This window comes from Amia ocellicauda, chromosome 5 (genome assembly GCF_036373705.1).
Source record: "Amia ocellicauda isolate fAmiCal2 chromosome 5, fAmiCal2.hap1, whole genome shotgun sequence".
Taxonomy (NCBI): domain Eukaryota; kingdom Metazoa; phylum Chordata; class Actinopteri; order Amiiformes; family Amiidae; genus Amia; species Amia ocellicauda.
Genome location: NC_089854.1, coordinates 12,258,473 through 12,286,271, shown reverse-complemented (window position 1 = coordinate 12,286,271; position 27,799 = coordinate 12,258,473). Strand labels below are relative to the sequence as shown.

Genomic DNA, 27,799 nt, shown 5'->3' with positions numbered 1-27,799 from the left:
TGAACAATAATACGTCACACAGTGCTAATGTTATTTAGTGGAACGCAACAAAACATTCAAAAAGTTAACAGAGACACAAAACACAAAATGATACAGAGATATACATACAGCATCTATAGTTGCATGGTTTAAGTCCGTGGCTGAATCGAGTCACAAGCGTCCTAGATGTTTATTTTTGCAACGCTGGACTCTGGTGGGGATGAATGGGTTAATTTATTAATACTACTAGTAGGACTATCAGGTTTGATGTGAGAGTGTGTTCATATGGTTGGTTGATAATAAGACACCCAGTGAAACAGAAACCTTTGTTTGGACCATAAAAGACACACAAGTGTACACAAAGCACACATGGCAGAGTTTGGGGTTTATAAAAACAAAAGGAAATACGCTTTCCGATTGGGTTTGAAACACTTCATAAATTATTCCTCTTTTTATGTTTATTAAAAAAAAAAAACCATCTCAGCATTAATAGGTTCACTGACACCAAAGTAGCTGTAGAAAGCTTCATGTCCAGGTTAAAAATGTACAATAAGACCCCACTCACGCTTTTCATACAGTCACACAATTAGTCACGGGGCTGCCTTTCTCATGATAGACATTCACAGTGGTCCTCGTATTCTCATATCTGTGTGAGTTCACAACACAGGCACCATCTTCTCTGCGATGTCCAGGACGTACAAGTTGCTGTGTGCAGACTGGTCCTCTGACGGCCGGGTCTCCACGACCACCATCCTGCATACAAACGACACAACGCCGTTTGTCATGGCACAGCACACACAATACACACTCGCACAGAGGCAGACATATGCAACACAGCTCACAAACGACACCCAGAATCACAGAGCAAAACACAGCTTGTCACAGCACAACAAACACAAAACACTAGGCACGGACTCACAGATAAGGACAGACTCACAGATAGATGCGGGCACAGACTTATGCAGAGGCTCGCACAGATGCTTTCATTATAATGTCTGGCAGAACACACCCACCCTTCGGAGCCCACCAGTCTGAATGTCTTCCTGGGCTCAGTGAACTCCTGCAGCACCTCTGCAAAGCTGGTGCTGCGTCGCTGCCACCCGTGCTTCCACAGAGCAAGGATACTGTCCTCGAAGTACACTGCCAATGCACACACTGTCAGTTAATACACTGCACACAATGCACACACACACTGTCAGTCTATACACTGCAGTGACTAGGTTTGTACAGCTAGAAAAAGGTTTTTTCACAATGTCTGATTCGAGTGATTACAGGGTATTCCTTAATTGTTTATATTTAATTATATTTCTTAGTAGAATGATATCTATGGCAATTTCTAATTGTTACAATAGAGGGTCCCCCACCTGAGCCCTAACCACTGTTGCCCAATTTAACCTGTTTTGTTAATTGGCAGCTGTGTTCCCCGCCCACTCTCCACTTACCCACAGACTCCACTGCGAAAGCAAAGGAAATTTCTGACAGCTGCCTCCTTTGGGTCTTCAGCGTTCCCTCCAGATTGACCATGTGTACATTCTCTGCGAAGGCAGGAGGGAGAGAGAGAGAGATTGCATACATATTTGTTTTGGTTCACATGTACGTATTGTTGTATGGAAAATCAATTTTAATGTAATCGTTGCAACACCAGAAAAACAGGGAGGTGTAGATGACAGAGACAAATATTGGGTCACTTAATTATAGGTTTGTAAAAACAGTCTGGGAGACAGAAAGAGTGGTGGGGGTCTGGAAACTGCCCCCAGAAATCCCACATATTATTACAGTATAGCGGGACTGGCTGAGTCTGTCACTTTGTACACTCCTTTGTGTGTTCTTACTTCTTACAGTGTAGTGAGACTGTGCCTGAGTCTAGTCTTTCTGTAGACACCTCCCTCTCTCTCTGTGTTCAGTGTGTGCCTCCTGTCTTGGGCCATGGCTTCCTGTCTCATGTTGCCACAGTGACTGTCACTTACTCTGAAGTAGGACCAGCAGCGTGGTGACATCAAGCTGGGACACCTGCACTGGGTCTGCGTTGGAGCCCCCTGGAAGACAGACACACAGCAGGAAAGGTTAGTGGAGTACTGCACTACGATGGAAGTTATTGATCAATTAAGCAAATAACCTGTTCAATTAAGGGAATGCTGGTCATTGGCTGAAGTTAATTTTATTTTACTGAATCTATAAATAATTTAATTTAACAAAGCACCTGCTGAAGGTGTTAAAAAATGGATGATTTAAAGGTTACCTATAAAACCTGTTGGATAGGGGCTCTCAAGGTCTGGGTTTGGGCATCGAGGCCCTCTACCCCATTCTCCCTCCTCTCCTCGCTCCACTCTTCTGTCTCTGCTCCCATAATCCCTGTCTCCTCTCTCCTGATACCACTGTCTCCTGCCCCCTTCCCCCCTGCCTCACTTTTATCTGTTACACCTCTATTCTGCCCCCATTTTACCCCTCCTCCCATGTTACCCATGCCGGCGTCCGTGAACCAGGATGTGCAGGAGTTCAGGTTGATGTTCTCCAGCTGGACAGGTTGTGTCACGCTGGGCCCCCGGGAGACCCCGATGCACACCAGGGGGTACTCCTGCTCCGGCGCCACCACCATCTGGAACACGCGCAGCGGCGAGGGCAGCGGGAAGTCAAAGTGCTGCGTTGCAATCAAACGGTTAATTGGTCAGCTTGTGAGTGGTTAGTTGATACATTGAGTTATTTCACACATTCATAACACATATAAATTATAAGTTAACAGATAAATAGTAACAGGAAGAGATATGGTTGTCCTCATACAGGGGTTAAAGTCAGCAAAGCTTTCCTCAGGGGAGGGAGATATTGTAATCTCAGGCCTTGGATCAACTAAATGCCTCCCCAGGTGAGGCCACAGGGGGGGTGTGCTACTGAGCGGTGTCGATGACAACAAGACGCACCTTGATGAGCAAGAACTTTTGCATGGGCTCGTACCACTGCAGCAGCACAACACTGGATTCCAGAGCCCCACACAGGAAACTGCAGCCCCTCTGAGTGTTGTGGACTGGAGCGAGAGAGAGGGAGGGAAGAGGAGAGAGAGTTGAGAGGGTAGGGGTTAGAGGGGAGACAGAGAGGTGGATGAGAAGTAGTGAGGGTAACGAGGAAGTATAAAGAGGTATGGAGAAAGAAGGAAGAGAGGGAGGAGGGGGGAGGAAAGAGATGGGGAGAAGAGGAGAAGGAAGGGAGAATAGGGGAAGCAGGGAGGATGGAGAGTGGAGAGGATAAAGGGGAAGGATAGAGAGTGGAAGGAGGAAGGAGGGAAGGTGATAATGATGCTAGAAGGTGTGGCACCTTGAAGTTAAAGAACATACTAAACCATACATTGAAAAAATTCAAAGAAAACACCCAAACAAAACACTTTAAATCTATTTTTTAAATATCACATTGATTAAAATAATTAAATCAAACTGCAGAGTCTCCAGGCCTTCCTCTGAACCTGGGTTCATGGGGCATGATCTGTCCTGGGTAGCCAGAGCGCTCGGGCTGGGTCAGTGTTGGACTCACCCACGGAGCAGGTCCGGCAGCCCTTGGTGTCGGGGATCTTACTGGTGATGGCAAACTTCCTGTACCACAGACAGAGTGGGGTCAGGGGGGGTCAGTGAGAGTGTGTGTGGACAGTATGTATAGCGTGTTATCTGATGATCTGTGTGAATGGACAGTATATGCAGCATGCTACCTGGGCAGCAGTGTGAATGTGAGGGTATATAGCCTACGGTGCATTTTCCTTGGCAGCAGTTTGTGTGAGTATGTGTGTGTGGGCAATATATTCAGTGTGTTACCTGGGTAGCAGTCTGTGTGTGGGCAGCACTACCAGCCTGTGTTCTTTGTGGGCCTGCTCATACAATTCCTTCAGGGAGTGGGAGTGTAGCTGCGACGCCTTGCCTGCAAAATGGAAACACAGCACTGTAACAGTACAGCTTGTTTTATTATTAGTAGTTATAGTAGCAGGGTTCTGAAGCAAGTCTCCGTGCTGTATAAGACAGAGATGCAGCACACTGTTTATCGTCACTGGACGCCTACCTGATATTGACATGAGGACACTGCTGATGGTGTAGACCCAGGTGCACCGCCCAGTATAGAGCTGAGGGAGAGAACAACAGGGCAATGGAGTATTTCAGACTGTGAGAACATTACATCATCAGAATATCAGACCATCAGAACTTTAGAGCATCACTTATATAGAAAGTCTACACCCCCTTGGAACTTTTTTCACATTTTGTTGTCAATGCCCAAGTGTTCCATGCATTTAAATTAGGAATTCCCCCCAACACACTTATATACACACCATACTCCACACTGTTAAGCGGAAAAAATAAGAAAAATCCCCATATCATCATGCTGTCCCACCGTGCTTCACAGTAGGGATGATGTTCTTTGGGTGATGCGTGCTGTGTGTTACGTAATGTTTTGCTTTGAGGCCAAAAAGTTCCATTTCAGTTTAGTCAGACCACAAAACATTTTGTCACATGGCTACAAAATGTTTCAGGTGGGCTTTCTTGAGTAATGACTTCCGTCTTACAACACTCATTCAATCATTCAATTTTATTTAATATAGCACCCTTTGCACGGTAGCCACAGAGTGCTTTAAAGATGGAAAATAGAAAAACTAAAATAGAGTGCTTTGGATATTGTTGTCTAATGCGTACTTTGACCATAAAAGTCTGCAACTCTCGCAAAGTTTCCATTGGCCTCTTAGTAGCCTCTCTGATCAGTCTTCGTCTTGCTCAGTCAAGCAGTTTGGAGGGACAGCCTATTTTAAGCAGGGTTTTGGTTGTACTATCCTTTCCACTTAATAATCGTATTGACAGTATCCAAGATATTGAAGGCGATTGCTTCCACCTGAGATAATTTAGGATTGCTATTACAAGGGGGGTTAACACTTATTCTTCCAAGGTATTTCAGATTTGATTTTTAAACTGAGAATGTGAGTGTTTGTGTGTGTGTGTGTGTGGAGGTGTCGCTCTCACCAGCTCCAGCGTAGCCTCAGACTCGTTTAGGTTCAAGGTGAATATTCCCTCCTCTGCCGCAAAGATCAGGTGATGATCTGAAACACAGAGAGATGCCACGGTAAAGGCCTTAGTCATAATGATGAATAATTGTACAAAATGATTTAAATAAATGGAGTGCTTTTTTGTTTAACTTGAGCAACAGCTATGCTATTCTGGACTGTACTGCTGCAGAGTCACTGACTGGACAGGACTGGACTGCAGGAGGTCTGTACCTTTGGTGGTGGGGTGGATCCAGGTGGTGGAACAGTGGATTTTCAGGGGGCAGCCAATAAAGACCTTCTTCAAAAAGAGCTGGGAGGAGGGATGAGGGTAGTGGAGGGGAGTAGATGGTTTGGATGAGTAGAAGATGGAAGAGAGGAGACGATGGGATATGTAGGAACAGAGTGGAGGAGGAGGAGGAAGGAGGAAGAAAAGGTTATTCCATACATGAGAATCAAATGTAGGATAACACAAGCACTACACACAGTATACCTACACCGATCAGCCATAACATTATGACCACTGACAGGTGAAGTGAATAACACTGATAATCTCGTTATCATGGCACCTGTCAGTGGGTGGGATATATTAGACAGCAAGTGAACATTTTGTCCTCAAAGTGGATGTGTTAGAAGCAGGAAAAATGGGCAAGCGTAAGGATCTGAGCGACTTTGACAAGGGCCAAATTGTGATGGATAGACCACTGGGTCAGAGCATCTCCAAAACTGCAGCTCTTGTGGGGTGTTCCCGGTCTGCAGTGGTCAGTACCTATCAAAAGTGGTCCAAGGAAGGAAAAGCGCTGAACCGGCGGCAGGGTCATGGGCGGCCAATGCTCATTGATGCACGTGGGGAGTGAAGGCTGGCCCGTGTGGTCCGATCCAACAGACGAGCTACTGTAACTGAATTTGCTGAAAAAGTTGGTTCTGATAGAAAGGTGTTATAACACACAGTGCATTGCAGTTTGTTGCGTATGAGGCTGCGTAGCCGCAGACCAGTAAGGGTGCCCATGCTGACCCCTGTCCACTGCCGAAAGCACCTACAATGCGCACGTGAGCATCAGAACTGGACCACGGAGCAATGGAAGAAGGTGGCCTGGTCTGATGAATCACGAGTTCAAGGTGTTGACTTGGTCTCCAAATTCCCCAGATCTCAATCCAGTTGAGCATCTGTGGGATGTGCTGGACAAACAAGTCCGATCCATGGAGGCTCCACCTCGCAACTTACAGGACTTAAAGGATCTGCTGCTAACGTCTTGGTGCCAGATAGCACAGCACACCTTCAGAGGTCTAGTGGAGTCCATGCCTCAACGGGTCAGGGCTGTTTTGGTGGCAATAGGGGGACCTACACAATATTAGGCAGGTGGTCATAATGTTATGGCTGATCTGTGTATGTATTAGTGAATTAATTAATCAATTATTTAACACTCACCGGGGATCGGGTCAGGGCTGGGCTGACAGACTCTGCGGCACTCTGTAAAGACACAGCACGGGTCAGCATAACTTCCAGGACTGCACCAGCCACAGGTATTGCACACACTCTACTGCACTTACACTACCACACACTACCACACAAACTGCACACCCACTACCGCACATACTACTACTACTACTACTACTATCATCAAATGTAATAGAGTTGTGCTGAATCCACTCCCTCCCACACTTTAAAGATGAAGAACAAACAAACCCAGACCATCTGCAGGTGTGTATTTGTGTATCGTCATGTATATATATTTTTAAATATATGTAGTATCTGTTGTGCCCCAACCACCCCCACTTACTTTCCGCTGCTGTAGAGGCTTCCTGTCTTTCTTGGGTGGCAGGAGGGGGGGCTGCTGGTCCTGGGAGATGTTAATCTTCTGACCCCCGCGGTTGGTGGGGTCTGGGTAGGATAGTGTGTGGAAGAGAAGAGGTTATTTTTAATTTATTCTTATGTTGAATTCCTTTTTTATTTATTATGTTCCTTTATAAAGTTTGTTTGTTTTTGTTGGAGCCAGCGCTGTGTGGACTATAGTATAGTATTGAGCCCAGACTGGAGCCAGCGCTGTGGGGACTATAGTATAGTATAGAGTCCAGACTGGAGCCAGCGCTGTGTGGACTATAGTATAGTATAGAGCCCAGACTGGAGCCAGCGCTGTGGGGACTATAGTATAGTATAGAGCCCAGACTGGAGCCAGCGCTGTGTGGACTATAGTATAGTATAGAGCCCAGACTGGAGCCAGCGCTGTGGGGACTATAGTATAGTATAGAGCCCAGACTGGAGCCAGCGCTGTGGGGACTATAGTATAGTATAGAGCCCAGACTGGAGCCAGCGCTGTGTGGACTATAGTATAGTATAGAGCCCAGACTGGAGCCAGAGCTGCGGGGACTATAGTATAGTATAGAGCCCAGACTGGAGCCAGCGCTGTGGGGACTATAGTATAGTATAGAGCCCAGACTGGTGCCAGCGCTGTGGGGACTATAGTATAGTATAGAGCCCAGACTGGAGCCAGCGCTGTGGGGACTATAGTATAGTATAGAGTCCAGACTGGAGCCAGCGCTGTGTGGACTATAGTATAGAGCCCAGACTGGAGCCAGCGCTGTGGGGACTATAGTATAGTATAGAGCCCAGACTGGAGCCAGCGCTGTGGGGACTATAGTATAGTATAGAGCCCAGACTGGAGCCAGCGCTGTGGGGACTATAGTATAGTATAGAGCCCAGACTGGAGCCAGCGCTGTGGGGACTATAGTATAGTATAGAGCCCAGACTGGTGCCAGCGCTGTGGGGACTATAGTATAGTATAGAGCCCAGACTGGAGCCAGCGCTGTGGGGACTATAGTATAGTACAGAGCCCAGACTGGAGCCAGCGCTGTGTGGACTATAGTACAGTATAGAGCCCAGACTGGAGCCAGTGCTGTGTGAAAGTTCAGGGGTCAGGGGGTCAGAACTCACCAGAGCTGACGTTGCGGACTGTTCTTGGGTGGGGCACGGGCTGGGGGCGGGGACTGCTGGCTCGCCGCGACAGCGGGGAGGGGCTATACAGAGAGTTTCCTGTGTAGCAGCGATTGTCTTCTCCTGGAAAATTCTCCTCTGATCCAGTGCGCAGCTTTGGCTGGAACACAAAAGCACAGTCAGATAGGGGAACAGGAGATGGAGAATGGAGGAAGGAGACATTTGCACACAGATAGACAGACTGGGAGATGGAGAAAGAAGGAGGGATGAATGAAAGTTTCTCACTTTGGGTGGCAGGGGGGGTGGTACCTCGTCAGCTGGCAGTGTTTCACTGCAACACAGAAGAGCGAGAGTGTCTGAGTTGCCTGTCACTCACACACACACACACGCATGCACACACACACACACACACACAAAGACACAAACACACTCACACACACAGTATATAATAAAGGCTATATTAATAATAAATACAGAGAAAGCAGTATTCCCACCTGTTTGGGCCATAATTGCTGGGTCTACAGAGGGAGAAAGAGAGAGAGAAGAAATAGGAAGATGGATGGAGGAAGAAAAGGGAAGATAGGTTGGGGAGGAAGGAATAGGCAGCAAAGAGGCAGGGAAGGGAAAGAGAGAGAGAGAGAGAGAGAGAGAGAGAGAGAGAGAGAGAGAAAGTTAAAAATAAAACTCCATGCTTAGACTGCTAGAAGCAACTGAGACATCTACTATATTGTAGTTCTCAATCGCATTGAATTAATTGAACATGTAATATTAATTAAACTAAACAAATTAGGGAATAGCATTTATTTATATATTTAACTGAATGCTGCAAACACATTTCTCTGTGACCACATTGAAATCAATTTGATGGTTTTTGTTTAAACTCTCACATGTCAACGTCGTCGTAATCGTCGTCTTCATCTTCTGAGTCCATGCTCTCATCTCTGAGGGAGAGGGGGGGGTTAAAAGGACAGAGAGAGGAAAATGTGGTCTGTTTTAGAGTCTTACTGGAAGAACATAGTCAGTGTATCTCTGCAAGAGTCCATCAACCAGTCAGTGTGTCTGTGCAACATAATGTCTGTCAATCAGCTATTCAGATCATCAGTTGGTCAGTGAGTCAGTCAGCTAGTCAGTGTATCAGTTAGTCGCTTCATCAGCTAGTAGTTCAGTGCATCAGTCATTTAGTCAGTGCGTCAGCAAGTAGCTCAATATGTCAGTCAGTCAGTGCGTCAGTCAGGTCCGTGTACCTGGTGGAACCCCTGGTGTCAGTGCTGGTCCTACTGCCCACTGCTCTCCTCTCCCCTTTCTTCTGTAACTGAAATGCACAGAACAGGTATTACAGCACACAAACACAGGGACACCCCCTTCAACACCCACACACACAAACACATACACAGATTCGTTCACACACAAGCCCACATACATGCTATAAGATGTGCTAAGGTACAGCATATCCTGTTTCCTCTATGCCTGTGTCACCTCACAGCCTGTATTATGAATCATTTAATATCCCTATATGCTATGAACTAATGTAAACTGCTTGAGTTCTTGTGTTCAGTTTATGATCTTAGGCCTAAAGGGTTCCATTTCCTGAAGGACCTCGCCAACTCAGCAAAACAACTAGATCAAGACGGGGACATGTATTTCAGATTTAATTGGTTGGGATAAACCTATAGAAAGCCCACAGTCAATCCAATAAAGCAGGAGAAGACAAAGGAAGAAGACCCAGATGTTCACACACTATATACGCCCACCTACGCATTTGCACACATACACCCACACATGTCCATCTCCCAGTCATACTTACTGATCCCACGGGGGAGTCGGACTCAGTGGCAGGTTTCTTGGTGTGGATCTGCTCCACTGAAACACAACAGCAGAAAAGACGTCAGACTGGAGATACAGGGTCTCGGACACTGAGAGACACACAGAGACTGAGGGACACAGAAGGACGGACAATCAGACAGACACACAAGACACACTGACAGACAGTCAAAGAGACCTTGTGAGGCAGACAGTCAGAGACAGACACAGACACGCAGTAGATGACTGTCAAACCATCGGACAGACAGACATAGAGAGGCACAGACAGAGAGACAGGTGAAGAGGGACTCACGGCTGATGTCAGAGTTTGTGCGCTCTGCCTGGTTGTGTCTGTTGGTGGAGTGAATCCTTCTGAGAGACCCAGGTAAGGCCTAGATACAGGGAGAGAGAGAGAGAGAGAGATACAAAATCAGAGGTACAGAACTTATTAAATAATATATTAAACATATACAATAGACTACATATTGCACTCTCTCTTGCCAAAGGACATTGATGGCATTATTGTGCAACTATAACACACATATGAATCCATCCTCCATCCCTCCTCCTCCCTTTCAGTTCGATTCAATTCAATTCAAAAAAGCTTTATTGACATGGCTAAGTTACATATTGATATTGATAGTCTTGATAAAGCATTGACATGCAGTTCCAGTGCTCAGGAACAGGGCACTGGGGAACAATAAGTCTATCTCTCTTTCTTTCTTTCTCTCTCTCTTTACCTCCATTTCTTCTTCATCATAATGCATGCAATCTTTCAGTTTCTCTGGGTGTCTCATTTTCTCCAGCAGCTCCAGGGTCAGTGTCTTCTTGAGACCTGACTGGGTCACAAACAGGTGCTGCGGCGAGAGAGGGTTGGGTGGGGGGGGGTGGTGAGGTGGGTGAGAGATGCAGAGAGGGAGAGACAGGAGAGGAAATGTGTGTCAGCCAGTACTGTGTGTTTTCGAGACTGTGTTGTGTGCTGCTTCAGTCTTTCGTGTTTTTTGTCCGAGTGTTGTATATTGTGTCGGCGTTGCGTGATGTGACATGCAGTGTTGTGTGTGGCGTAGAGACAGCATTGTGCATTGTGTGTTGTCAGACAGTGCAGTTTGTTTTGTAGAGACTCACTGTGAGCATTTTGGAGGCACTGGGTCTTTTCTTGGGATTCCTGATCAGCATCATTTTGACAAAATTGTGGAAGATAGACGACCTTGTGAGAAACAAATACACACAGACACACAGTTAGAATACAGCACAGTGCCATGTAGTACAGTATAGTACAGTGCAGTGCAGTACAGTTCAGTCATTCACCATTTGGACTTGTCCTTCAGTTTGGGCGGCTGGTATCCACTTTTAGACATGAGAAACAGGACCCTGTAGAGAGAGACAGACACACAGCCTTAGAGAGACAGAACCGCTGTGGCACACAGACTGTATAACACAGTGCTGTGCCACACTTACAACACACACACACACACACACACACACAGACAGGCAGAGACACAGAGACAGAGGGACACACAGAGAGAGTCACACAGACACAAACACACAGACAGAGGGTGGTGTGGGTACCGGAGGGGGTGCACGTCGAACAGGGGCGGCTGCAGCTCGGCCAGCTCGATGGCTGTGATGCCCACTGACCAGATGTCACACAGCTCGTTGTAGCCACCCTTAATCTCCACCGCCGCCACCTCTGGCGCCATCCTGTAGGCAACACGGCGGAAAGCAGGGGGTGAGTTTTCTAAATAAGGAGCATAGGGTGTGTCTTACCACTTAAGACACATCTGTTTATCTCCTCCCATACCTTAATTGTGCTTAGTGTGATGTGTGGATGAACTTGTATTGTGAATGTTTTACCCTTGTAGAGTTGTGTGTCTGTAGAGTCACCTTGGATATAGACATCTGCTAAATAACTTCTTAATAATAGTATAATGACACCTAGGATAAAGACATCTGTTCAATAGCTTAATAATAAGAACAACAAAAACAACAACAACGACAAGAATAACTCTACAGTTGGTTTGTGCACAGCACTTTCCAAAATCTCACTCACAGTATTCAAAGCATAAGCGAACGCCACAGGCAGAGGAGCATGGCGCTGACAGCTGATGTGCTCTACGTGTCACACTGTGCTTTGTACGTGAATTCCAAGCAGGGGAGAATGTTTTGACTGTGAAAGGTACAGACTGGACACAGACAGGTCATGCAAAGGTCTCTTACCAGTAGGGCGTTCCAATGAAGGACATGCGGCGCGCAAAGGTGGCCGTGATCTGAGCAGAGATCCCAAAATCAGCTGAGGAGAAAGACAGACAGACAGACACAGAGTGGGCAAGACAGACAGACAGAGAGGAACATTACACTGACTAAATGAATCACTAAATAACATGAATATTCCAAATACACGTGGGTGTGAATGCTCCCTCCCTGTCTCTCTCTCTCTGTACTTACCCAGCTTCACCTCTCCCTGGTCATTCAACAGTATATTGGCTCCCTGCAGAGAGAAGGTTTCCAACAATAAAACATGCATACATAAACCAATGAATACATCAATTAAATGGCAGCAATTTCAGCAGCAGATAGCAGTAGCTGTTGTCAGTAAGCAGGGCAGTTGTGCGCTGTGCTGCTGTATGTCAGGGCAGGTGTCATGTTTTAGCACGTAACTCAGCCCCGACAAACCACAGATACAGACAGCTTTATTACTGAACAAGATACTCTCTCTTATACTACCAAGATCAAGCACTGACCGCACAATATTAACAAAGGACTCCCTTATTTATTTATATATTAGTTGGTGTTAATTAATTTCTGTATCCACTCCACAATACAGAGTCCTCACACTTAGTGCAGTATTATGGAGTTGAGGTTTAGTTGTCATTCCCAGGCTTCTCTGAGCTGCTGTGTGGTTTGCTGATTCTGCAGCCGTGTAGCAGACAGCGCACACAGGCATCAGAGCTGTGCAGATGCAACTCTCAGTAACTCATCTCTGCTCTGTGTGAAGACTGCAGGCTGCATTGTACATTGTCTGCAGGGACCATGTGTGAAGGGACAGTGTGAGAATGTCAGATACACAAACATCTGAAAGGGTGTGAGTGAGTGTGTAAAGGTGTGAGAGAGTGAGTGTGTGTGTTTGTTTATATATATATGTGTGTGTGTGTGTGTGTGCGTGTGCGTGTATGTTAACTGGTTACATCCCACTTACACATTCAGCACCCAAGTCTTAGGGGTGAGCCAGGCTCAATGAACAATGGCCTGATAGGATCAAGAAATTAATTATTATTGCTGCTTCCTAATTTACGAAAACAACAACAGCCTGTCTTACCTTGATATCTCTGTGGATTTTCTTCTGGCTGTGCAGGTAGTCCAGCCCCTAGGATGTGAAATAAATACAACACATAACACTGTCAAAAGCACCAGCTATCAGCTGTATTACACATCCAATAATGGTGTGATCTGGAAAAGAAATGTTGTAAATGGAAACAATTGGGGGAGGCCTTCATCCAGCAGTTATATGCTGCTGATATATATAGGCTGCTGATGATGATTAAATTAATTATATTTATTAATTGATGTCAATAGACTGTGTAGCTAAGGTGAAGCTGAAGACACCTTTTCAGCCGAACACTAATCTCCATTGCTATTAATTATAGAAGTTACGGTTATTGTTGTTGTTAAAATCGTATTGTTTTCTGGTGTTGCTAAGCTAGTATTTATATATACATATATGTGTGTGTGTGTGTGTGTGTGTGTATTCATATATGTTATTTCATGGTTTCCTGCAGTTATATTTGTACTCCCCACCCCCCTCAACAATCAACTCCCCCAGCTCTTGCATATTTATCCCCTCCTGTTTCTTTCACAAATACAATAAAAAAAAATGTCCTAAGTCCTAAGTTACAGGTCTGTGTGTGTGTGTGTTTGTGTGGACTCACCGTGAGCATTTCTCTGCACACATAGGCAATCTGCAGCTCAGACAGGGCTCCTGTCACTGGAGAGATATAGAGGAAGGAAGGAGAGAGAGTTTTAGGGAAGTGAAGGGGAAAGAGGGGGAGTATGGAGGTGAAGAAGTGGGTAAGGGAGAGGGCGATGCAGAAGAGAGAGAGAGAGAGAGAGAGAGAGACCTGTTGCCAGCTTGACCTCCACACACTCCCCACAGTCAGCTACAGTCATGTAATTTGTTACAATACAGCTGAACCTGAGGATCCTGACAATCCAAAAAACAACAATGGCACTCATACACATTCCGGTATGCAGAGCAATGACCTTTAACCAGAGCATCTGCCTTAGTCTGCAATTGCAAAAGCCCCCCCTGCCCACCCAGCCACTGACCGTGATACACGTCCTGCAGTGACCCCCCTCCACAGAACTCCATGCAGATCCACAGTTTGTTCAACCTACAGACACACAGAAGATACACACAAACACAGAAAGAGTATTAAATGGTGAAGTTATTTAACTGGCCACAAGGCTAGAGACCCCTGCTGTACTGTACTAAAGGTCAGGAGATTACTGCCATTTAGCTAGGCCCCTTAACTGGAGATTACAGGTAGGCCTCAAAGCACAACCAGAGAGACAGGAAACCAAGGTTTCTGTGGGTGTGTGAGAGAGGAGAGATGTGAGAGTGTGACCTTCTTGTTTGTTAGTGTGGGTGTGTGTGTGTGTGTCAGTGTGCATTCCTGAATTTGTCTTTGTTTGTGAGTTAGTATGTTAATCATGTGAGTTCGTTTGTATACACCTTTGTCTGTGTATGTGACTGTGCCGTTGTGAGTGTGTTGTGTGTCATTTGATGAAAAGTGAGCATGTGAATGTGTGTGTGTGTGTGTGTGTGTGTGTGTGATTGTGCCGGTGGGTGAGTCTCACCGTATGTAGCTGCCATGGTATGCTACAATATTCCTGTGAGTGCAGCTTTTCACCATAACTATCTCCTGCTGGATCACCGAGAAGTCATCCTCTGAGGAAAGACACAGACACACACAGGTTAGTCTCAGTAAATGTATGTCCGAAGCAGTGATTACACAGTAAGCAAACTAGTAGTGGTAATACTAGTGCATGTACTTTACAACCTTATAATATTTAGTGTAACTAATGTTCCACTAAGTGAAGCTTGTAGCACCAAGAGGTGCAAAGATGCAAAAAAAAAAAAAACACACACAATACCAATACAAATTCAAATAAACACAACCCACTATATACAAAGCAAATACATGAATGTACAATAAAAGTAAAAATTGAGAGTGTATGCATGAAAAGATTCAGCAAGTGCATTCGTCAGATAACAGCTCAGTTAAAGTGTTTTTGAAGGATGTAATGTAATATATTGAAGGCACTTTTGTAGCTCATTCCAGTCATTGGCAGCAGAGAACTGGAAAGAGTGTTGGCCAAAGGAAGTGCAGGTTTTTCTGAAATGGCCTACCAGAGCGCAATTTGCTGTTGATGATAGAAATATTGAGGAGTGAGCTGAGGTAGAGGGACTTGCCTGTGAGGGACTTTGATAAATTGATACCAGTAAATCTGGCGACGTGTATGCAATGAGGGCCAGTTGAACAAAGTATAAAGGTCACAGTGATGAGTGTGAAAACGGGCCCCAATAACAAAGCGGATGGCAGTGTGATAGGTTACGTCTAATTTTTTGAGGGAGGCTTTAGGGGCAATCCTATAAACTGTGTCACCATAGTCCAGAACTGGCAGGATAGTCATCTTCACAAGGGTGTGCTTAGCAGAGTGGGTGAAAGATGCTTTGTTACGATACTGGAAACCAGTTCTAGATTTAACTTTAGATTGAAGATGGTTGATATGAGTATGGAATGAGAGTGAGCAGTCCAGCCATATCCTAAGGTATTTGTAAGTGTGGACGTAATCTATTGCTGACCCACTCAGCACGAGAATGTTAGGGAGGCAGGCAGGTTGGGGCAAATTCCGATTGTTTTTTTGGGGTTGAGGAGTAGGTGAAGGTCAGAGAAGGCGTGCTGCATGTTGTAGGGTGGTCCACACAATGTTCAGACAGGGGTCAGATGTGTACAACATAGTCATCATAAAGATGGATAAAGGAGTCACCAGCAGTGTGTGCAACATTATTAATGTACACAGAAAAAAGGGTTGGCCCAAGGGTAGATCCATGTGGGACTACCATAGATATATTAGTGGGGTAGACAACAGGCCCTAAGATTTCCCAGTGTACCTGACCAGAGAGATAGCTCTCAAACCATGCTACACAGTCCTCTGAGAGCCCTAGGTCACTTAGTCCAGCGGCTCAACCCCAACCTTAGTCTGTGGAGCAGGACACAATGATTCACTGAGTCAAAGGCTTTTGCTTATGCTTATTGTCAAGCGCAGATACACTCACCTAAAGGATTATTAGGAACACCATACTAATACTGTGTTTGACCCCCTTTCGCCTTCAGAACTGCCTTAGTTCTACGTGGCATTGATTCAACAAGGTGCTGAAAGCATTCTTTAGAAATGTTGGCCCATATTGATAGGATAGCATCTTGCAGTTGATGGAGATTTGTGGGATGCACATCCAGGGCACGAAGCTCCCGTTCCACCACATCCCAAAGATGCTCTATTGGGTTGAGATCTGGTGACTGTGGGGGCCAGTTTAGTACAGTAAACTCATTGTCATGTTCAAGAAACCAATTTGAAATGATTCGACCTTTGTGACATGGTGCATTATCCTGCTGGAAGTAGCCATCAGAGGATGGGTACATGGTGGTCATAAAGGGACGGACATGGTCAGAAACAATGCTCAGGTAGGCCGTGGCATTTAAACGATGCCCAATTGGCACTAAGGGGCCTAAAGTGTGCCAAGAAAACATCCCCCACACCATTACACCACCACCACCAGCCTGCACAGTGGTAACAAGGCATGATGGATCCATGTTCTCATTCTGTTTACGCCAAATTCTGACTCTACCATCTGAATGTCTCAACAGAAATCGAGACTCATCAGACCAGGCAACATTTTTCCAGTCTTCAACTGTCCAATTTTGGTGAGCTTGTGCAAATTGTAGCCTCTTTTTCCTATTTGTAGTGGAGATGAGTGGTACCCGGTGGGGTCTTCTGCTGTTGTAGCCCATCCGCCTCAAAGTTGTACGTGTTGTGGCTTCACAAATGCTTTGCTGCATACCTCGGTTGTAACGAGTGGTTATTTCAGTCAAAGTTGCTCTTCTATCAGCTTGAATCAGTCGGCCCATTCTCCTCTGACCTCTAGCATCAACAAGGCATGTTCGCCCACAGGACTGCCGCATACTGGATGTTTTTCCCTTTTCACACCATTCTTTGTAAACCCTAGAAATGGTTGTGCGTGAAAATCCCAGTAACTGAGCAGATTGTGAAATACTCAGACCGGCCCGTCTGGCACCAACAACCATGCCACGCTCAAAATTGCTTAAATCACCTTTCTTTCCCATTCAGACATTCAGTTTGGAGTTCAGGAGATTGTCTTGACCAGGACCACACCCCTAAATGCATTGAAGCAACTGCCATGTGATTGGTTGGTTAGATAATTGCATTAATGAGAAATTGAACAGGTGTTCCTAATAATCCTTTAGGTGAGTGTATAATATAATTTAAAACCTTCAATGTGGTAGAAGTACATCCATGACCTGATCTAAAGCCAGACTGCAATGCAGAAAGAACACTGTGGGCTCCAGGTGGTGAGTTAGCAGTTTGTTAATCAGACTTTCTAACACTTTAGACAGACAAGGTAAGATAGAAATAGGTCTATAACAATTCGGTCTCCTGTACTTGTTGGAAAGAGAACTGGGGGTTGATGTGAGGGAAAGCTCTACAAGGGAGTTTAATAACATGACTAGCGGAAGAATTGGACATGGCAGAGTCAAAGGCGTATCCAGCCCTGGAAAAATGTTTGTTGAAATTCTCAACTATTCTAAGTTTGTCTGAGATGATAGTGTTCTCAATATTGAGTGCAGTAGATATCTGAGAGGAATATTTATTAATCTACAGGCCTACATGCAGCAAATTGATGCTTATAATATACTGCTTTTCCTTTCCTAATTGACAGAGTACATTTATTCCTTGCTTCCCTAAAGAGTTGCCAGTCAGATTCATAGAGGCCTTTGCTTTGTGCCAGACCAAGTGTTTCCGCTGGATTAGATCAGACAGATCAGTGCTAAACAAGGGGCTTAATAATTTTTAGTTCGAAATTTATTATGTGGCACAGGTATATAACGATATAGTTTTTAAAATAGGACCAAGCGTCCTCAACAGATGGAATAAGGTTGATTCTGGGTCAGTGTACAGATGCAAGGTCGTGTAAAAAAGCCTGCTCATTAAAGTGCTTTAACAGACATTTAACAATAATCAAAGGAGGCCATTTGACAGTGATACAGTTGTTGCTGAAGTGCTGATCGACGAGGGGGCTGACTTATCACCAACAAGAATGAATACAGCATGCTGAAATGCTATAAATGCCTGTTTGTTAAACTAAAATTTTTGTTAGTGTGCTGAACACTCATACATCAAATATCTCTCTGGACACTCAAGGACAATTCAGTAGAGGATCCTAGAGAACACAACTATAGAGAATCCTATAGATTATCCTACAGTACATACTAAAGGTGAATCCTTTATATTCGGATATTCTATAGGACTTGTGACCAATTTACTATAAGACTTTTTATAGGAGTTTCTATAGTTTTTTTATAGTACTATACATGTCCTTTAGGACATTTCCTGTAAGGGTGGGCATGATCAGAAATGTATATGCTGAAGTGTCTAGAATGAACTGACCAGAAAATAAAAATACTGCTATAATTTGGTGGTGTGCACAATACAGTTATAGTATACTAACTTATTTCCTTAAACTTATTTCCTGTGTCAATGACAAATATAGTTTGCTAAGTTAATGTTTGATATTTTTTTCTCACAAAGTTTATATTATTTGAAAACATTGGAAAAAGGATTATAAAGGAAATGTTATTTTTAATAATTTTCCCCATTGCTTCTCCAGATATTGAAATTATATGCAAATATTTAAATAGGAGTAACATAGTTTGAACTAATTGAACTCTGTCTATGTGTATAGGTTATAGTGTGTGTGTGTGTGTGTGTGTATATATGAGTGTGAGTATGTTCAGTGTGTGTGTATGTGTGTGGCAGTGTGTGTGTTTGTCTATGAGTGTAAGTATGTTCAGTGTGTGTCTATGTGTGTGACAGTGTGTGTGTGTGTGTGCACTACTGCAGTGTTCGTTCCTCTCAGGTGTCTGTGGTCTCTCTCTCTCTCTCTCTCTCTCTCTGCTCTCGAACAGGAAACACCCAGTCAAGCACAACATGCTACAAGCATCACAGCTTCTCTCTCTCTTTCTGTGTTTCTCTCTGAGGCCCTCCTCTATCTGCCTCCATCCCTCTGCCTCCCTTTATCTTTGCCATCCTGTGTGTCACTCCCTCCTTCCCTCCCCCTCACTCTCACTCTCTCTCTCTCTCTCTCTCTCTCTCTCTCTCTCTCTCTCTCTTCCTTCCTCTGCAGGGGGGGAACATGTGGTGAAGCAGTTATCAGGGATTCCCCTGGTCTCTGACTGTCGGTACACACTTCTCTCATCCCACTCCCCTCAACGCAGCACTTGTGTATGAAGCGTACACAAACTGAGACACACACACACACGCATGACTTACAAGGTTTCCAAGAGTACACTATAGCCAGAGTGCAATAGAATATTTTATTTACAACATCGCACATTAGTGCAGTTGGCTGGACACAAAGAGTTAGGTAGGATTGCGATGACTGAAGCTCAAGAAACTACACAAAGCATAGAGGAGAAAGACAACAGTGTCCACGAGATGTGTCTGTGTTTGTGACTAAATATGTGTGTGTATCTTTCTGTACATATGTACAGCTCTGGAAAAAATTAAGAGACCGATTAACATTGATTTGGAGTGGTCTCTTAATTTTGTCCAGAGCTGTATATGTGTATGGGTTTGTGTGTGTGTTATAAAATTATGTCGGAAGTGTGATGGCAATTTCTAAAGGTGTGTGTGCGTGGGAAATTATACGCCAGTCATGACCCCCCCACAGTTTAAATTTTGTTCCAGTGCCAGTGGTATAGGTGTTTGTGTATAACCATGTTCACATTTACTAGGGCGGCCCAGAGTACACCCTTTCTGTGTGTGTGTGTGTAGCTCTGTATCTGTGTGTGTGTCTGTCTGTGAATGAGAGATTGTGCAGCCAGACTGGGCAGTGCAGCTAGAAAGATACAAAATATTCCAAAACAAAAAGCACAACAGCAGCAACAACACATGAAAACACACATTTCCTTTAGCTCTCGTGTTGTTGTTGCAATGTGTGCAGCCTCTGATACTACAAAACCAGAATCGCACTGCTACAACTGCAGTCCTGCTGCTGAAGAACCCTACAGCAAGTCATTTTATAGCTCACTCCCCTAAATCAGCCATTTCTAATGACTGGGGGGAAAGCACATTAGTGATCTGTCAGTTCAATAAAGCACAAGCACAGTCCAGTCCATTCAATCACTAGCAAGTCTTAAAAAATCAGTTTAATAACGAATATTAACTTGGGTATAATGTATTTGTGTGTTATGATAGCGTTCTTGTCACTCTGATATTAATTTGATCATTAACAAACAAATTCCCTTCTGTCTCCACTGGTAGCAATATAGCAAATGGTGAAGTAATTATGTTTTGGGCTGAAACTAAAATTGGCAGACAATTTAGAGGGTTCCCTGTCACTGTTCTAAGCCATGAACTGTAACAGACTTTGAAACGATAGTAGTGGTAAAAACTGTGGAATTGTACTCAGAGGCCTGTGGGTTCGAATCCTGCTGGAGACACCTGCAGCAGTTGAACAATTGAGAATGCTCCTGTGAAATATATATTGATTGTATAAATGGGCCACCTTATAAGTCCCTTAGGAAATGAGTGGCACCTGAATAAATTAATAAAACAATAAAACGAGATTAATTGAGTGATTGAGCTCCAGTCAGGTCAGAAACCACAAGACTCTGCCTGGTGGTGCCGTCAGAACTGAGTTAGAGAGTCTACAGCCTAAACACCTGCTGAACTGTGGCTCACCAGTAGATAGTGTCTGATATTTATACAGGGTATTTTTATGTATTTTTGTAACTTCCAGACATTTATTTACTTGATTTATTTGTTTGTTTGTTTATTTATTCATTGAAGTCTAGTATTTCAGAGAGCCCCAGCTAGAATGTAAAGAAAACAGAAGACATTGTATGGAGACGCCAGTGCAGCTTGACACCCCCACCTGGAGACCCCAGGACAGCTCTGACAGACTCACCTGGTTCTGTTTTGATGATCTTCATGGCCACAAGCTCCCCAGTCTGCTTGTTCCTCGCCTGAAAGCAGAAGCATCACAGTAAGGTCAGTAAAAGAAAGAATCGCTACTCAAGGTTACAGACTGATCTAGTGAGTCTGAAGCACCCACACACACTGTACTGTGCTGTATCTTGACACCTCTGCTGTACTGGACTGTACTGTGTTTCTCCAGAACCAGGGCTGCAGACCCCTGTTCTAGTCTGTAATAACATGATAACTGTTTATAAGTACCCTGCTGCACAGTGCTCATAAACATGTGTGTGCGTGGAAAGCGTTGTGAGTGACCAAAGCACACAGAGAGCGCCATAGTGGAACCTTCACAGATGGAACATTCTGTGATGACATCACGGCTGCGGCCTGAGAATTCCGCCCACTGAGCCCCTCTGCTGATAAACAACAAACACAATGACACACACACATTGTCCTGCATGTTGTGTCCTTACAATCTTTAGTCCTTTGTTAGAAAAGGATGTTTCACTCTTGACACAAGTTCCACCAGGCAGTGGAAACAGAGAAATAGCGAGAGAGAGAGCACACTCATCCCAACTGGTCATAGCAAGAACAAAACAACATGGCAGAAACACACATACACAGTTGTGCACACACACGCTCACGGACGTGCACACACAGACGGACAAACGCACACAGGGTGGAAATATCGTTGCACTCCGCGCGGTTTTCCGACGGCCCCTTAAAGCAACAGACTGACGCAGAGAAACGAAAGAACGAGATAGAGAGAGAGAGAGAGGAGATTCAGATCGTGTAAATATTTATGTGTTTTGGTTCGCAGGTACTTATTGTTTTTTGGAAAATCAGCTTTGTTTATTTCCCCTCTTTGCGACATCAGACCGACAGAGAGGCACACAGACAAACAGATGGACGTAGATGACAGAGAGTTAGACAGACAGATACGGTTTCACTTAATTATAGGTTTTGGAAAATGAGCTGTTATTTCCGCTTTGCAAACAACAAACAGAAAGAGTTGTGGGGGTCTGGAGCAAACTGCTCTCCAGCCATATACATCAATGCTGACTGACTGACCGAAGGACTAATTACGGACTGACTGACTGACTGACTGACACACTGACTGATTGACTGAACAAAGGTCTAATTACATTGATTGTCTGACACACTGACTGAGTTAACATAAGACTCTCGATATTGATGGTCAAAACTACACAAACTGCGACAAGAGAGAGAAGAGAGAGAAAGGGGCAGGGGATGTCATTGGGGGGGCTTGCACTGATGGTAGCCTTTGTTCCTGTTATTGACTCTTTCAACCACTGACATCACTTCCTGCCTGTACCTGCTCTGCTGCTCTCTGATTCTTTCTCTCTGGAAACTCCAATAACCGCGGAGACACTACCTCAGAGACACAACCAGGTTGACACACACACACACACACTTTCTCTTTCTTTCTCTCTCTTGTGGGAGCTACTGTACATTTCCAACGTGGTACAGTACTGTACACCTCAGGCCATGTAGTACAGTGCAACAGAGCCCAGTAGAATTACAGTGCAGAATTGAGCAGAACATTACAGTGAAGATTGTATAATTCAGTCCAGAATAATACAGCACAGCACAGTATACCTACAATTCAGACTAGCACAGAACATTAAAACAATGCGATACAGTGGCCTGTCCAGCAGCCAGGTTCGACAGCCCTGGTATAAAAATGAACTGTGTCAGGCTGTGAGCTGCAGGGGGACTGGATGATATTTATAAAGTTTCATTTTGCAGCTTCCAGTTTGTTTGTTTGTATGGTGATGTTTTTCCTCTTTTAACTGTGTAGTGTGGAGAGGTGGGGGTTTGAGGAATTTACAAAGAACTTCACTCACACAGAGAGAGAAAAAGAGAGAGAGAGATAAAGTGTGTGTGTGAGAGAGAGAGAGAGAGAGAGAGAGAGAGAGAGAGAGAGAGAGAGAGGGAGGGAGGCAGGCAGGCAAAGTAGTGGTGTGGTGTGGGTTTTTACGTGAAAAGGTGTCTTTTGTTTGTGTGTGTATTTGTGAGAGTGAGAGAGTGAGAGATACAGAGAGAGAGGGACATAGAGGGAGGAAGGCAGAGTCAGATAGAGACAGTACTGTATTGTAGGTCTGCAGCAGCAGTGCATATGGCAGTGGTGTGGGCTGCAGCACACTGACTCAACCCCACACTCCCATCTGCCCCTGCAAACCCTCCACTGGCTGCTCCAGTGACAGGGGACTTTCCAGCTCACAGTCAACAGCCCTCCAGTGTGAGTGGCACACAGGCATCTTGTAATGAATGTGCAAGCAAGTGTAAACAATGAATTATTAACTTCCAAAAGGTTTATATATAACCGGACGGGGAGTCACCCTGGTCTGTGTGTGTGTGTGTTCTGATTTGTGTTACAGCCTCAGCTACTTAAATATTTGGTCTGTACTGTACTGTAGCTCTCCAGGACCAGTGCTAGAGTCTCAATCTGTGACCTCTCCCTCTCTCTAAAACATTCACAGTCCCTGCAGAGATAAAAATCATGTCAGTTTCTCACTTCTGCTTTTCTGAGACCCTAGTTTCTAATACGGGCACCTGTCTGGAGAGAGACAGCAGGCTGATGTGTGATAGCAGCCCAGCACTGACACAGAGAGGGGCAGGGTGGGGGTGGGGCTGTGTGGTACTGTGAGTCAGTGTGTGTGTGTTTGTTTGTCGTAAGGTCAGTTTAGTTAAAGGTCTATACTGTGCTCTCATTGTCACGCATTCTTTAGCGTGGCTTCTGATACAGAGACAGTTACCACAACCAGACAATGCACTGGGGGAGAACATTTGTCATTCCTCCACGAAACACCAATGACAGAAATTGGAAGAATATGTCTGCCTATCTTAACAAAGCAATCAACCTGCCACCCCCAAAAAGATTTAAGTGGGTTGAGGTTTTGAAAATGTATACCTAATACCCACAAGATTCTCTGTTACTTCAAAGATCAAAGGCCCTTGCTGCATTGTACCGTGCTGTACTAGCTCTCTGGGACCAGAACCGGGCTTGCCTGTAACTGAGACAATGAATAAAGATGTGTCCTGTTCAGTCCAGGGGTTGCAGAGCTGGCTAAAGGACTGGGGTTGCCAGAGGTGCAGTAAAGGGAAACACCAGCAGTCAAACACTTCCCTTTTCACATGCGCTTATACTCGTACATCTGAACTGCATCTGTAGAGAGGCCTCCTGCGATTGCCCTGTCAAACTGTTCAGCACCACTATGCACTGCACCCAAACTGAAATTATATGAACACACATGAACACCCAGCGCTCACACACACACACACACGCACACACACACTCAAACACCCAGCGCATACACACACATACACATGAACATATGCATGTTATGTCACAGTGTGGAGCTGAAAGTGTCAGTATGAGCCAGATGAGCATCTGTTCCAGTAAAGTTCAGTACAGAGCAGTGTCTTGTACAGAGCAGTATAGCAGAGTACAGTGCTGTACCGCGCAGTGTCTAGTGCTGTGTGGTACAGACACACACACACATACCAGACCACACACTCGCACTCACAAACGACTAGACCTTTTCTGTGCAGCCCAGCGCTGAATGAGTCAGTCGTCTGAGAGGTGAGGTCGCCCAGCACAGTGTCACAGCTCTGCACAGCCAGCCTGATCATCTTATAATAAACCTGCTGCCGAGGAGTGGTAATATGTAAATAAAACTAAATTTACAAGAACAACAAAAAGCTTCTCGCTGATCCGATTGTCATTTTACAGTGTCCAGCGTACACGAAGTCCAGCATAGTGAATGGTATTTATTACACTAAAACAAGCGCAGAATTATGCTGTTTCAAAAGAAGGGGCATGAGCTCTCCAGACTCCAGTTGTTGTTGCTGTTGTTGTTATTGTTATTATTGTTGTTGATTTTGTTATGGTTATTCAGTCAGTTCTTTAATCATATCAATCATTCAGTATTTATTTATTTATTTAATGCCTAGGCCACAACCTTTCTCTTTCTATCCCTCCCACTTCCCCATGTCCTGCTTTGTCCCCGTCCCCCCCCACCAGGAGGAAGAGCACACTAACTGCCCCCCCCCCAGGAGGAAGTCTGATGTGTCAGTCTTCCCTAATTTGCATCAATACCGTCTCTCTCTCTCCCTGATCTCTCTCACTATTCCCCCTCTCTACACTGCACGGCCCCAGGAGTTCATATATAAAGGAGATATTTTGTTGCTCTTTTGACAGCGGTGACACCTGTGAGTAAACTGCACAGTAAACAAATAAACACTACATTTAACACAGATTACAAAATGATTTTTCGATTCTTTTTCATAGAATGAGAGAAAGTGTTGGAGACAAGAGAGAGAAAGAGGGCAGAACCTCAGAAATTGAGAAAAGTTGATAGAGGAGTGGTGAGAAGTGCAACTGTAGCGAAAGAGGTGGAGTGAGATAAGACGGGGAGAGGGGGAGAGAAGTGGAGGCAGAAGAGGAGGTGAGAATAGAGGAGAAGAGACAGCAGGAGGGAAGAGTAGAGTGCGGAGGAGACAGGAGAGGAGACTAAGGGAGAGTGGAGGAGAGGAGACACAGGTCAGGGAGAGGAGAGGAGAGGAGAGGAGACGAGCAATGTGAGTAATGTGCGTGTGTGGATACGTGCAGCAGAAAAACTATGGAGGCTGAAATGGCAGCTACAGGAGACCCCACACAAAGACACAACCCCCCCACACACACACTTAGATACAACACAAACACACACAAATACACACACAAACACATGTCCTCCAGCCGAGATAGCCCATCCACAAACCCAACTACTTGTCCATCCTTTCTTAATTAGACTTGTAGTTAATTAGATAATCAAATTAATGGCACTGGTCTTGTAGGCCACACACACACCAGGGGGGCAAGAAAATTATGTTTTTATTTAAATACCATCCAGCGCTGGCCCAGTCTGCTACAGGGGTCCCGGAAACATGTTGAGAACAACTGTAACTCGGTTATATGCACAGTCAACATTATGTTTACAGGGCAGCGGTGTGGAGTTGTTAGACCTCTGGACTCCTGAGTGGAGGGTCATGGGTTCTATCCCAGGTGGAGAAACAGCTGCTGTACCCTTGAGCAAGGTACCAAGGCTGCTCCAGTAAAAACCCAGTGGTATAAATGGGTAGTTGTATTTAAAAAGAATGTGATGTATTGTAACAATTGGAAGATGCCCTGGATAAAGGCATCTGCTAGGAAATATAACATATATATTCTACGTATATAAATAAGGCACACACAATCCACATTTAGTTACTTTGTTTCCATCATTCACCTCTAGGTAACAGCAGCCTCTTGTTGTGTCCCTTTATGAAACAGGATGATGACAATCCTCTCTTAGGCCATGTGCCTTAGAGACCCCTCTTACACTGATCACGGCTTGTAACATGGCCCACTGTCAGTGGTATTTCACTCACACTGGCAATGGCCTTCGATCACACTGGTCCTCAAGTTGCACTAGTAGGATAATATCAAGGTGTTATTGGATGACCATGTGGTAATGTTTATCAAATTGTTCCTGATTGTCCCATTCTAATTTTATTAAGCCATGGATAACCATTGTAATCGCTTTTTTGTTGTTTAAGTCGGCCTGGAAGGGGAATAGCAGGTTAATACATATACATAAATAAATGATTTAATACATTTTAATAATAATAATAATAATAATAATAATAATAATAATAATAATAGTTAAATACAGCTGTTTTTACTTCAACCAAGTGTACTTAGTTTGTGTGTTGCTGGCTTAAAGGTACAGCACTTTCAAGCTAAACGAAAAGAGAAAACACAGAGGAAACAAAACTGCGGTCTTCTCCTGCTCCGATTTGAGCCCTGGGCTTCTGGTACATTTGAGACATCTTTTACTGTAATAGTCAGACTCAAGGTAATTATTATTATTATTATTATTATTATTATTATTATTATTATTCAATCAGTCAAATAATTAATCATATCAGTCATTCAATTTGTATTTATTTATGTATGTATATTTGTAATTATTTATGTATGTATATTTGTTTGTATGTATGTTTTATATATGGGTTTTAATTTGGCCAATAGAGAGAGGTAAGTGGTTTATAAACGAAAGAGACTGATTGCAATGAGAAGCAGGGAGACAGAGATGAAGAGGAAGATTAAAAGGAAGGTAGATAGCAACATAGAGATGAAGAGATAGAGCACGAGAGAAAAAGGTTCTGACCTTGTAAACCTCTCCATACGTCCCTCCCCCGACCCGAAGTAGCATCTCGTAGTCATCCTGGGGGTTCCTGGTGGAGATATCCAGAGCCACATGGTGTTGGGGGTCCATCCCTATTAATGCTCAGTCATGGCACTGACCATCCGCAGCAATCTCCCTTACACTGCGTACCACGCTCCTTCTCTGAGTCTCTCGCTTGAACTCTGTCACACACTCCCACCCTCCCTCCCTGTCGCTCTGTTGCTCTCTCTCGCGCTCTCTCTCTCTCTCTCTCTCTCGCTCTCTCTCGCTCTCTCTCATTTACATTTGCTCTGTTTCCTGCTGTTTGTGTGTGAGTCTGTGTTTGTGTGTGTGTGTTCTGTGTTTGTGCAAACATTTATGTGTACCTATAGCTGTCTGGACTCAACAGTTGAGTCTATGAGTGTGTGTGTTTGTGTGTGTGTTTGCGCACATCGGTCTGCATTGCTTTAAATCTTTCAAAGGGGGTTGTTCATGTGCAGCTGTATCGGTGTTTCAAAGTTTCAAAATGCGTGTGTCTTTTTCTGTGCACCTTCATTAGTGCATGCTTGTGTTTGCATGCATGCATGCATGCGTGTGTGT

The 27,799-nt window shown here is 44.6% G+C and overlaps 1 protein-coding gene across 1 annotated transcript; it reads right to left on the bottom strand.

The window, feature by feature from the left end:
- Positions 1-17: 17 nt before the first annotated feature.
- On the bottom strand, positions 18-27,399 carry map4k1 (mitogen-activated protein kinase kinase kinase kinase 1). The gene is made up of 32 exons (XM_066703832.1): positions 27,203-27,399; positions 20,980-21,037; positions 14,568-14,658; positions 14,037-14,101; positions 13,640-13,695; positions 13,030-13,077; positions 12,159-12,201; positions 11,931-12,003; positions 11,283-11,414; positions 11,022-11,084; positions 10,839-10,920; positions 10,454-10,570; positions 10,027-10,105; positions 9,718-9,773; positions 9,158-9,225; positions 8,801-8,854; positions 8,408-8,431; positions 8,199-8,244; positions 7,914-8,073; positions 6,763-6,863; positions 6,411-6,452; positions 5,216-5,294; positions 4,962-5,038; positions 4,015-4,075; positions 3,774-3,876; positions 3,499-3,557; positions 2,895-2,998; positions 2,440-2,617; positions 1,947-2,015; positions 1,422-1,514; positions 993-1,119; positions 18-732 (listed from the first exon to the last, which is right to left on the bottom strand). Exons 1-32 carry the CDS (start codon positions 27,308-27,310, stop codon positions 636-638), a joined length of 2,613 nt encoding a protein of 870 aa, XP_066559929.1. The 5' UTR covers positions 27,311-27,399; the 3' UTR covers positions 18-635.
- Between the last annotated feature and the right edge of the window lie 400 nt (positions 27,400-27,799).